Raw genomic sequence first — 12,043 nt, 5'->3', positions numbered from 1 at the left:
CACCAAGCACACGGATTAAATCGGGTGTCTAACTTTGTGGAAAGTGGGCTATGGGCCTATTGTCATACGAAGTATTAGATTTTTCTTTTTAATTAATAAGGAAGATTTTGACCAAACTTCTACCATCATGGTTTTTTGTTTTAATGTTTACATGACAGACACTTGAGAGTAGAAAGGAGAGTAAGGAAATCCTTACCTCAAGCACCATCATTAGGTAGGATGCGAATCCTACATTTTTAGGATCTGAGCTGTGATAAGCCAACCCTTTGTTGGTTAATGCCATATTAGATTGGGCGTCTAGTTTTGTGGAAGGCTGGCAAATGCTGTTGAGCTACAGATCTTTAGCTTAGCCTGTTGACTTTGTGACGTAGCTTTAGTAAATATGCTACTTGAAATGAAATTTAAATAGTTTTATAGGTTTGGTATGGAGCACATGTATTTCTCAATGTTCACATGAGTTATTCTTAATTAAATGTAGTTTGGTTAAAATGGTAGCTATTAGTCTAGTAGTTTGGCGGCTCAAATTTAAACCGTTAAATGAAGAAACTTTGCAGAGATACTATATAATAACGTGTCTATATATTTAATACGAAGCATAGATCATAAGATAGCCTACGGTTAGGCACTGTATTTCAATACTATCACAAGAAATTACGAGTATATTGGTAATAATATACTTTGTATATTCCAATATATTGGTTCATGTATATATGAGATTTTGGTTCGTGTAAGAAATGAGATTAGAAATCTTGGGAACTCGAAGACTAAGGACTTAAGGAGTGTTTAAACTGTAATGGGAGAGAAGACTTATTTGGTTACAAACATTGAAGATTGCACTTCCTTAAAATTAGGAGTTATGATCATTATATTTTTGTACATGCAATCACATTACAGAAAGAAAATTCACCTCTTTACCGGAATATAGTATTATAACATCTCTTACCAATTCGAATCCTTTCCTACTAAGAACTTTCAGCGAAACTGAGGTTCGAATATTCCTTAAACACGTACTAAACCAACATACACAGGTACTCATACTTCCCTATTATGTCTTGTCTTTGTCTTCAGACGAATTCAGAGCAGTGCACAGCTTCACTCAGGTGCTAAATACTAAAATACAACACTCTTACAGTCTACTACTGAAAGCATATCTTACAATTTCAAAGTTCATAGCCTGGGAACTTTGATTTTTCTGGATGAAGAAGATCAAAGAAGAAACAAGCAGCTCCTGCAAGTCCTAGGAAAAGAGAAAAAGCATGATCCGTCCCACCAGAGTTCTCTGCATTTACCAGCTGACTTCCTTTATGATACAAGAAGCTTCCAAACGCCTTTGCTCGCTCTGCATATATGGCTTCTCCTGTCAACTTATAGAGGGAGAGGAAAGCATATGCATTTCCAGCCACCCCATCATCAAGTCCCACCTTCTTCACAAGACCGCTCTTCCAGACCACTTCCCCTGCTTCACGAAACTATACGGTAAGTATGGTAACCCGAAGACTGTTTAGATATACATGTCCTAATTACCAATAGAAACTACAGTAGGATGAGAAATCTAAACCCCATCATTGGGATGCAAGGCGAAGCACACGCCAAAACTGTCATCCACGACTAGCATCATGATGTCAAAAGCTTGGATGACAAAATAAAAAAATGCTAAAGCTACAAACCTGTGAGGCCTTGCACAAAGTGATAACCATGCTGGTTCCACCATGAGACCACTGGACCAAGTTATCCCTAGGGTTCCCATCACTTGATGGGTAGTTTCCACTCATTGGGAATCTTTTACTCATTATATACCTCAGCGTCTTCTCAACATCCTCGGCATCATCTCCTGAGAGAGGGAAGTGAAGCAAAACATGCAAAATCCCTGCAAGGCCATGAGCGGCACCGAAGTATCTCGTCCCATGCCATCTGTACATCAAAGGACACAATGGATTATCGGAGGCTCCTGCTCTACCCCCTGCTAAAATAGCTGCAACAACAGGCATCAGCATATCATTTGGCAATGCTTCTTCTCCAAGGTGCATTTTTATGAACAAAGCTGCCCATAAAAATCCTGCTCTTCCACATAGAAGGTCACAAGACATTCCAAAACCCCCTTCTTCCGGTCCAACTGGAAGTGCTTTTTCTTGTGCTACCTGAAAGTCATAATATGGCATAAGTTTTTTGTATCATTACTTAACTAACAAGGAGAAAACAGACCTAATCAACAATCATAATCAGAACAAATTTACACCAATATTTAATCTATATTAGACCGATCAAGCAGCTTAGACAGACTTCATAACAATAACAATATACTGAATAGGCCCTACCATGCCCTATTAGGCTGTTATTTCTTTCAAAATATTTCTGGACACTTCTGCAAAGACATGTAATAATTTTACTTTAAAGGATGCTGTATTTTATATTTCAATCAAAAATCAGTAAGTGATATAAGCATTTAAGGACAAATTGGTTAATATGAAGTGTTGTATATCTTACATTAGGGGCATAGTGCTTTCAACTTGAAATTTAGTCTATCTAGTTAGAAATTATGCATAATCATCAACTACGGTGTATATAGATGAGGAAGCAAGTACACAACATTTGCAGCTTTTTCATATGATTTCTTCCCCATTAGTAGTTACTATGCCTTTCAAATAGATGATCTTCCAAGCAAGACATGATTTCTGATCTCCCACACAAGAGATGAAAACATCTTTCCGGGTGGGCATCAAGTTATTGATGAAGACAAAATACATAGGATGATGACAAAAGAAATGTGAAACATGCTCAGCAAGAGTTGAAACCTCAATAAACATGTCAAGAAAATGGCCACAGCTTTGATGGTCCCCCATATAGTTCATGATGACAGCGCCAAGTGCATAAATTCCTCCTCTACCACTCAAAAATGTCACAAGTCTGCACAAAAATAGCAAGTCACAGTCAAGATATCCATTTACATCTTTATCTAAATCAAATATCTACATTAAAGATAAGTTAGTGAGTATATTTTGCAAATATGAATTTATCATTAATATTATTAATCAGGGCTATGCCACTGTCAAGGCCACAAATACAATTCATTGGCCTGTCTATTCCATTTCTATCAGCAATCTAAGGCGAAGAAATATCTCACAATAATAATTCTACTGGCAAATGTAAGTCAAGTGTAACTACCCATACATAATAAGGTGGCAAACTTTACTAATCCTTATTAACCCAAATGACCTCATTGCCAACCAAAATTAACCAAACAGTCCATGTCCTTGATGTCAGCAACTTTATGAGAAGGAACTTTATTTTCTTCTTTATTATGGAGACCAGTAAGGCATGGGCCCAAAATGGACCACCATTCCACCAATATTGTGTCAAGCCCAGCTGGGTAACTGTCAACTCTTCACCCCTTTTGTCAAGAACTCAAATCCTGAAATCAGGAGGTAGACAGTCTAGACACACTATCACATTGCCTCAGCCAGTCAGCCCTCGGTTCCCATCAAGAAAGAACTTGACCTCATGATCTCATCCCGACTGATTAGATTTTGTTGAAAGCCATAAAATTTACCGAAAAGAGAAATAGAACCACTATTAAAAAACAACTCAAAGATTAAAGTGAGAAAACTAACAAAACTGAATACATATAATTATTTCACATGAAACCAAATCTTCTATCTCACTTCATGTTCTTCCTATATTATTGGTGGATATTAGCACTATGCTATGAGCACTTCTTTTTTTCAAATTCAAAATACAGAGTATATAGACATCAACAGATTAATGATTTTGATTCGCAAAAGATAAGGTCTGATCCCTACCCTACCTCGACATTCCTTATTCATGTAGGCATATATAACCCATCCCATAATGATGGATAATTATGTAGGCCACCCCATGTCCCATACATAATATCGTACGTACATGCTCACCAGATCATTATTGTAATTGAAGCACAGTCTTACGAGTACAAATAATAAGTTCGACACTCCAAAAATTCGCTGGTTTTTCATGTGGGAAATAAACTATACCCTATAAATATCAACGCTGTAGGGAAGAAAATTCTATATATGTTGGCGATGTTGCTTATATTGCCTAGGAGCCTAAGACCACGAATATACCGAATCATGAGAGTATTTTTTATACATGGATTAAAGTCTCGAGGACTTAAAGGAAAGGGTACACATATACGAAGTATTTATTATTACCAAGTTATTTACAATGGAGTACTATTTTTTAAGCTCACAATTGGAGTAGAAGTAGCACCGTGGCTTGTAGTAGTTCCAAAATTAACTTCAACCTTTGGTACGTGTATAAAAATTCACATTAACCCAACTTTTTTTCCTTATAAAAAATTCTCTCAAAATCCCAATGCTTATTCTTTACATTCATTTTATAGAAAGGAAAACTACATAAATAACTCCTAGGTCTGCATATAAGGAGTTCTAAATAAAAATATTAAATAATTGTTTCGATTCACATGTAAATTTGACATGTTTATATACAGCCTAATAGCATATATATCACTTGCCCAATGTTTATAGTATCCAATCCAATTTCAACATTCTTTAACTTTTTAATGAACCAAAGTGTAAAGTTAATACTTCGTACATTTAATGGTTATCCACTTGGTCTAGACTCCTAGTCCATATGTTTTTATTTGAATGAATTACATTTGCCTTTCTTTTCTTAGGATTTTAATAATTTTCGTGTTTATTTAAGTACTCCGTAATTTTCATTGATCAAAGTGTCTTCTTTCTTGATCAAAGTATCTTCTTTCTTGTAAGTTGTAATTGTAACTTTCGTACGACACCTAGACCATCAAATCATCTTTTAAATAACACTATAATTTTTTAAATGAGTATCATACGTTTAAAATATTGTGTAAATTAGTACTTCAAATCTTTTTCATAGATTAAAGTATCTTTTTACCTATATTATATTAGTAAGTTAGTAACTTTCATTATCCACAATGGACACCATCAAATCAAACCATCTTAATTTTAAAGGGATTTTCTAATGGGCATGCGTTAACTTAACACCTAAAAGATTCTATATTAACATAATTATTTTAACATAAACAAATGAAAATATTTCCATAGCTAATTAATTTATGATTGAAGAAGTTTATAAGTTTCCCCCTTTAAGACTCACCATTCCCATATACGAGATTAAGAGTATTTATGGTTGTTGATTAACAGGGTACACGTTACTTAAACCAGATTTTAAAAGAAAGAATAAAATATACGCGTAAAGGGCAAACCTTGAAGAATGAGCGAGGGAGGCACACGCCCGAACAATATCAGCACATAAAAGCAAGTCCTGTTGAGAACCGGTGGCCTGGAATGAGCGGAAGCAGGTAAAAGCTGTCCCCATCAACCCCGTGTATATCGTGGGATTCAATTCTTGGATCTCCACTCTTCCCTTGTCCTTCCACATCACCTCCACAACCTATTTATTTACTCCAGTAAAAGCCAATTTAAAATTATTATATACCCCTTGTCATCTATTTTCCCTACCCTACTCTTTCAGATAATAAAATAAAATATCATAATTTTCAGATAAACATGCTTTTCTTGCCTCTTGGGCTCAGAAGTTCAGGACTAGAAGGTACCCTATGCCTGAGGACTTGTTACACCATTTAGTCGTTTACACATTCTCAACATACGAGTATTCAATACTCTACCCTTTTTCTAAGGGCATTAGTTTAATCGGCACAAAGTTTTCAAATATTGAGTTGAATGTTTAAGAGAACGGAGGGATTATGTACTTTTTTTTCGTTCTGAAATTTGAAACATAAGAAGCACAAGATCAAAGTACTCATAATAAAAATGATAGAGATGACCACAAGAAATATGTGAATTACCCATTAAAAGTAATTAAGAAAAAAAGATATTAAGAAATACTGGTATTAAACTATTAATAAGGATATTTTGAGTATTGAGTAAAATAAGATATTGTAATAAATTGCCTTAAATGGAAACATTGTAAATTTGTGAAACTTGTTACTCTATTTATAAAATGGAGGAAATATAAATTTAAAGACTAATCATGTTTAATTATTGTTGATTGAGTCCAATCAAGTTTAATTATAAGGAGAAAATCAGGGTTAATCAAGTCTAATTGTCCAAAATGCAACGTTCAAGGGGAGAACACACCCTTAATCAATTCGTTAATCACGTTTGATTTATAGTCAATTTTTTAAAAAAAAATTAATTATGATGATAATACTCATGCGAGGCAAAAAAAAAAATACTTTCTCTGTTCTATTAATATTGCAACATCGGACTTTTTGCACTATTCATTACTCTTGTTTGACCATATAATATGATTTATACGTTAAGCAAAATATAGTCACGTGGGATCTTGTTTGATTCGTCTCATAAAATACTTTCACAATATCAATTTTTTATAATTTTTACTTTTACACAATTATAGATATTTAGTATGTAAAATATGTTTTGGAATGTGTAATTTCATCTAACATTTTTTTCAACAATGCCACATCTCACCTTATTTAACTTTTTTTTTTTAATCCCCTAACTAAAAAAAAATATGTTCTCCCTTATAAACCATTCATTTTTCAATAAAAACATACTATAAAATAAAAATTCATATGGTATATTTATAAACAATCTGTGCATTCGGGCGAGAAGGCTAGTTAATTAATCAATCAATAATGCAAACCTCAATTCCAAAATTTTCTAAAATAACCTCGGAAAATTACACAAAATGTTAACAAATTATGACATTATCCGCAAATTTCTGTAAATCCATCTAACCTTCTCAATTACTCAGCGATTTCACAAATGTTACACCTATTTTAGGCCGGATTGAATTTTGGACCGATGAATTACCCTAATTAGTCCGCTTTCACTTACAAAGTTAAGCTAAAAACAACCAGAAAAACAACACCTCCATTTTAATTCAGCTAATTAATAAAAATGGTGCAAGCATTAATTCTCCAAAATTACTTTAATTACCTGGTTTTTAAGCTGAATAGCAGCATTCAAAAAAGTAAGATCATCAGGAATGAACATAAACTGAGACAACTCAGTAGCCGTCCGATCATCATCAGCAACAATAGAATTGAGCCATTGATTATTTCTCTCTTCACGTTGTTGTCGATGATCACCTTGATCAGATGCACACTCTACGATTGATGGTGACATTTTCTCTCTCCTCTTTTTTGAGATTGTTAGATGAAGTTTCTAGTTTATTCTAAAACTCTGTAATAAAAATACTGGGATTATATTTCTGTTGGCGTTTAACATAGAAAATGCAAATGAAGTGGTGTGAGTTTATATACTGAGATAGGAAAGGTGGATAAAAGTAAGGGGAGAAAGAACATATGAGACACGTGTCTTATTATCTATGCGTTTGGTGTCATTGCTTTAAAGGTTTCGCCGTTGGATTGCGCCGAGTATCAACACTACTTCCTTTGGTTTTTAGATTTTTAGCCTTGTGATACGTGGTTGTGGCCTTGTGGGGTCTTATTCTTATGCTTGCCTTTTTATTCCCTCCGTCTCATAAAATAATATTTAATTATCTATAATATAATATGTTAACTTCTGTAAGGTGTGTAATTTTAGAAGTGTTGGTGGTAGAATTTTGTACAAATTTTTGAATAAGACCTTATAGATTGGTAATGCCGTGATGGGTTGGCCCATAGAAGATATTGGGAATTTGGAATGGTCACATGCTTATTATACTTGACCAAAAGTAGTTGGAGACTTGGAGTGACTCATATAAGTAATTGTATATGGTAAGGTGGTCTTATACAAATGTTACTTGGAATTTTGTTATATACGTAAAATTATAAAATTTAGATATTACTTGTAAATACTTTTTATTAAAATGAGAGATTGTATATATTTCTGTCTCTTTTTGTTGTTCTTGTTTTGATTTTCATGATAAAATTTTAATAACAATATTCAAAATATATTTAAAATAAAAGAGAGAGAGAGAGTAATGTAAGATTGTCTTAGAATTCGTCTCAATGTGCAATATTTTATGTTACAAAACTTACAATAATCAAATAATAGAAAAGTATGAATCATAATGAATACATAATTGAAGAATAGAACAAGTATGAATTTCCGGAGAAGAAAAAGGAAAAGAAAAACAGAAACATAATTATGCTATACGTAACAAGTGAGACTGTTTTTTCTCGTTGACATGACCCACTTATATATGGTATTCTCTCACATACACGGGGCTCAAATGCATATGATCCAATGACGATAGATTTTCGCTATATGAGGAGTTCTCGTTTTCCTCACCTTAAGAAGAAAAGAATTTCATGAATAAAATCCGTGTTTCCCGCTCATATTCTTACCTATTATGAACTTTATTCTTCATTGAGACTGCTTATGTTCATTAGTCTGTAAAGTAAATGTGTAAGACCCTGTTTAGAGCATCATTATTGGTGAACACAAAAAAATGGTTCATGGGTCACTATCACCATTTCTCTCTCATCCACATCAATCCAACAAACCATTTACAATATTCACTCTTAACAATGAACACTAAACAATGGTTCATCATCAATACTCCCTACCCCACCTTATTTTACTTTTGTAAATATAATCTTTTTTGTTTCATAATTATAATTTATTAACCCGATGTCAATGTAATTAATTGACGTATTTAATATTTTAATCGTGATTACTAATTAAGAAATTATCGCATTTTTTTATCAGCTTTTTAAAAAACTAATTCTTGTGATTAATATTTTTTAAACAACAACGCAGCTAATTTTAATTAACAAAAAAAAAGAGGTACAAATCGTGATTACAGTTCTACAACTATAATCTAGTACATTTTATTTAAAAAAAAAAAACAACTACACATCGTTTTGTAAGATGCCCTTAGGGATAACCATTTGTTGTAAACCTAGTTGCCTAAGTTTTCGTTGTTACCAAATTTATTCCATATATGTTCGACCAAGTCGTTTTTTAGCTGCAAATGAGTCTATTGATCCTCAATCTCTGTTCTACGAGACAAGTATAAGTCGATATCCACAATACGATCAGTACGGTACTCGGTAGTGTCCTCATTAGCGTTGCCTCCAGCATTCATAAACTCATTGGTATTAACGTTATTTTGATACGTCTCTCGTTCATCTTCAACGATCATATTATGTATCATGATGCAGGCGAGCATGATATTGTGGAGTATGTCGGTATCCCACGCCAAAGACGGCTTTTTAATAATGGCAAAACGAGCTTGAAGGACCCCAAATGCGCGTTCAACGTCTTTCCTTGCAGCTTCCTGGTGTTTTGCGAATAAACGATCCTGACGAGTTTGTGGACTCGTAATGGATTTCACAAAAGAAGCCCATCTAGGGTAGATTCCATCAGTAAGATAATACCCATTCGTATAATGATGACCATTGACTACGAAGTTCACAGGAGGTGTTCGACCCTCTAAGACGTCTTCGAACACAGGGGATCGATGAAGCACATTAATATCGTTGCAGCTACCTGGCATCCCAAAGAACGAATGCCATATCCATAGATCTCTGTCCGCAACTGCCTCCAATAAGAGAGTTGCAACTCCTTCTCTTCCTTGATACTGCCCCTTCCATGCGTGTGGACAGTTCTTCCACTCCCAGTGCATACAATCAATGCTGCCTATCATGCCAGGAAATCCACGTTCTTCCCCAATACGTAGCAATCTTTCCATATCTGCGATGTTTGGACGGCGTAGGTACTGATCACCGAACAGGTTGATGACACCTTCTGTAAACTTTTGGAGTGCCAATCGTGAAGTTGCCTCACTTATACGGACATACTCGTCACAAGCGTCTGAAGCACACCCGTAAGCTAGTTGTCTAACGGCCGCAGTGCACTTTTGAAGTGGAGACAAACCAAGACGACCTGTCGCATCTCGCCTTTGTTGAAACCAGGGGTCATGTTGGGTCACTGCGTTGAGAAGGCGCTCAAACACATGTTTACGCATTCGAAACCGGCGCCGGAACAAGGAACTTGGATAAACTGGGACTTCCGCGAAATAGTCATTGTATAACCGTGCATGACCTTCTTCGCGTCCCCTATCCTTTCGGGGCTCAGTAGATTTGCGTCGGCGTTGCTGAGTGGCAGCTTGAATAATTGGTGGAATGTACTCATGCATTACGTGTTGTATCATAAGACACACTTCATTACGTTGTTGAACTCTAAGCTCCCTTCCCTCATCATCCGAGTTAGATGAAGATGAAGAGGAATCGGTTGAGCTTTCGTTTAAACTGTTTGAATTCATTTTGTATGTAAGAAATGTAAGATAGAGTGAGGTTTTCTAATAGTAACTGCAAACGATTTATGTGTTTGTGTGTAAAAAAAGTGAAAGAATGGTGTTTATTTATAGTGAACTAATTTGTAATTCTTCTTCAGAAATAACTGAATATAAAGAGACAAAGATCACATGGGCTATGACAAACAATGAATTACAACCACACAAAAATTGAATGGAGAAGAAGGGTTTCACATGGGCTATGACCAACACTGGATTAGAACCACACAGAAATTGAATGGAGAAGAAGGGTTTCACATGGGCTAACAAAGGGGAAATTAAGATACTGACACAATTATATATAAAGAGACAAATTGATATAATTGAATAAACAGAATAAGATCACATGGGCTATGAAAATGGGAAAGTGGAAAAGATCCATTTTACTGATTAATTGATAAAGTACAAACATAAGGAAATGAGTACAAGAGGTTGAACTGGAATTGAAAACTTATCACTACTGAAAATGAAAAACAACAAAGGAATTGAACACACTTAACTACAATAAAAATAAAGGACACTAAGCATCATTATTGAAACGTTGAATATTGTTCCGAAGTATTACTATCATTTCGTCTTCCCACTGTTCTCGGTTTACTTTCTGTTCTAGACGAGATAGTTGCTCCCAGTTGATCCTATATTGCTCTAGCTCAATTTTCCGTTGTTTCCTTGCCTCCTTGCGCTCCTGTATTTCAAGTCTCTTCATTTCTGCTTCGTTTGACACATTCATCGAATCCCCAAGTAGCTGCAATCGGCTGTTGAATGTTTCTAATTCCTTAAATGCTTGACTTGATGGAGCTTTACCCTTCAATCTCGACTTAGCCTTTTTAATACCTTCAGCACGAGCTACTCTCTCATCACCGACACCCACGCTGGTTGGTGTGGTAGGTGAGGAATTGTCACCCTCATCCCGTGTCCTCTTCCCACTACTTCCGCTCCCTACAGACTCATCCGTCAGTGGAGTTGAATGTGGACGTCCCACCGAAGGCTTGAATGTTTGTTGGTCCAAGAAAGACCGGAATTTGTCCCACTTCCTTAATTGGATCCATTCCTCGTAGAAGGTGAATCGTCCGAATGAGTTCTCATGGATTTTGTGGGCCTCTTGGATAACATCATCTTCGTTATAGCCACTTCCCTTTCGCTTCCGGGCCTTATCATAGCTTCCGCACCACTTTAACACGGCTTCAGAGATTCGCATCCACCTTCCCTTCAAACTACTAATAGTTCGTAGGGATATTTCATCTGCATTCGATTCCCTGGCAGCATCGTATGCGTCCAAGACTCTCTTCCAAAATACACCCTTCTTTTGATTTGTGCCGGTAATTATGTCGGTGCTGGTGTTCATGTAGCCGGATATAAGAGCCGCAGTTTCTGATCGCGACCAACTCTATTGTTTGAACCACTAACACGAAATTCCGGAGTTGATTGGAGTGGTTGCTGTAACATTTGAGTGAAGTTTTGATGGGGAGAAGGAGTTTCATTTCCCTCACCATCATCCTCGCATTCTTCATTTGCCTCATCTTCTTCAGATAAGACATTGCTCGATTCCCAAATATTGGGATTCGGTTGTTGTGACGGAAAATAACCAGATGCAGCACCATATTCACCGTAACCCATTGGTATCATGGATGGATGTGGGAAATTTGAACTGCTTTGAGAAAAATTAAAATTTTGAGGGAAATTTGGTGGATTATTTGGGAAACTTGACTGGGGTATTTGAGGATAAACTCCAGAAAAATTATGGGGAATATTTGTGGGTGTTTGTGAAAAATTTGGG

At 35.6% G+C, this 12,043-nt stretch overlaps 3 protein-coding genes across 3 annotated transcripts; all 3 read right to left on the bottom strand.

Moving 5' to 3' along the window:
• Positions 1-824: 824 nt before the first annotated feature.
• LOC110692845 (lanC-like protein GCL1) lies at positions 825-7,450 on the bottom strand. Its single transcript, XM_021869926.1, has 5 exons — positions 6,960-7,450; positions 5,240-5,427; positions 2,793-2,904; positions 1,668-2,138; positions 825-1,469 (listed from the first exon to the last, which is right to left on the bottom strand). Exons 1-5 carry the CDS (start codon positions 7,146-7,148, stop codon positions 1,161-1,163), a joined length of 1,269 nt encoding a protein of 422 aa, XP_021725618.1. The 5' UTR covers positions 7,149-7,450; the 3' UTR covers positions 825-1,160.
• Positions 7,451-8,690: 1,240 nt separating this feature from the next.
• Positions 8,691-10,236, bottom strand: LOC110692879 (putative nuclease HARBI1). The gene has a single exon (XM_021869959.1). It carries the CDS (start codon positions 10,234-10,236, stop codon positions 8,950-8,952), a length of 1,287 nt encoding a protein of 428 aa, XP_021725651.1. The 3' UTR covers positions 8,691-8,949.
• A 550-nt stretch (positions 10,237-10,786) lies between these two features.
• On the bottom strand, positions 10,787-11,611 carry LOC110692844 (glutathione S-transferase T3-like). Its single transcript, XM_021869925.1, has one exon. The coding sequence runs from the start codon at positions 11,609-11,611 to the stop codon at positions 10,787-10,789; it is 825 nt and encodes a 274-aa protein (XP_021725617.1).
• Positions 11,612-12,043: the final 432 nt, after the last annotated feature.

The sequence above is a fragment of the Chenopodium quinoa genome, unplaced genomic scaffold, assembly GCF_001683475.1.
Source record: "Chenopodium quinoa cultivar QQ74 unplaced genomic scaffold, ASM168347v1, whole genome shotgun sequence".
Taxonomy (NCBI): Eukaryota; Viridiplantae; Streptophyta; class Magnoliopsida; order Caryophyllales; family Amaranthaceae; genus Chenopodium; species Chenopodium quinoa.
The sequence above is the reverse complement of the archived record's forward strand: the minus strand, read 5'-3'. Positions and strand labels throughout refer to the sequence as shown.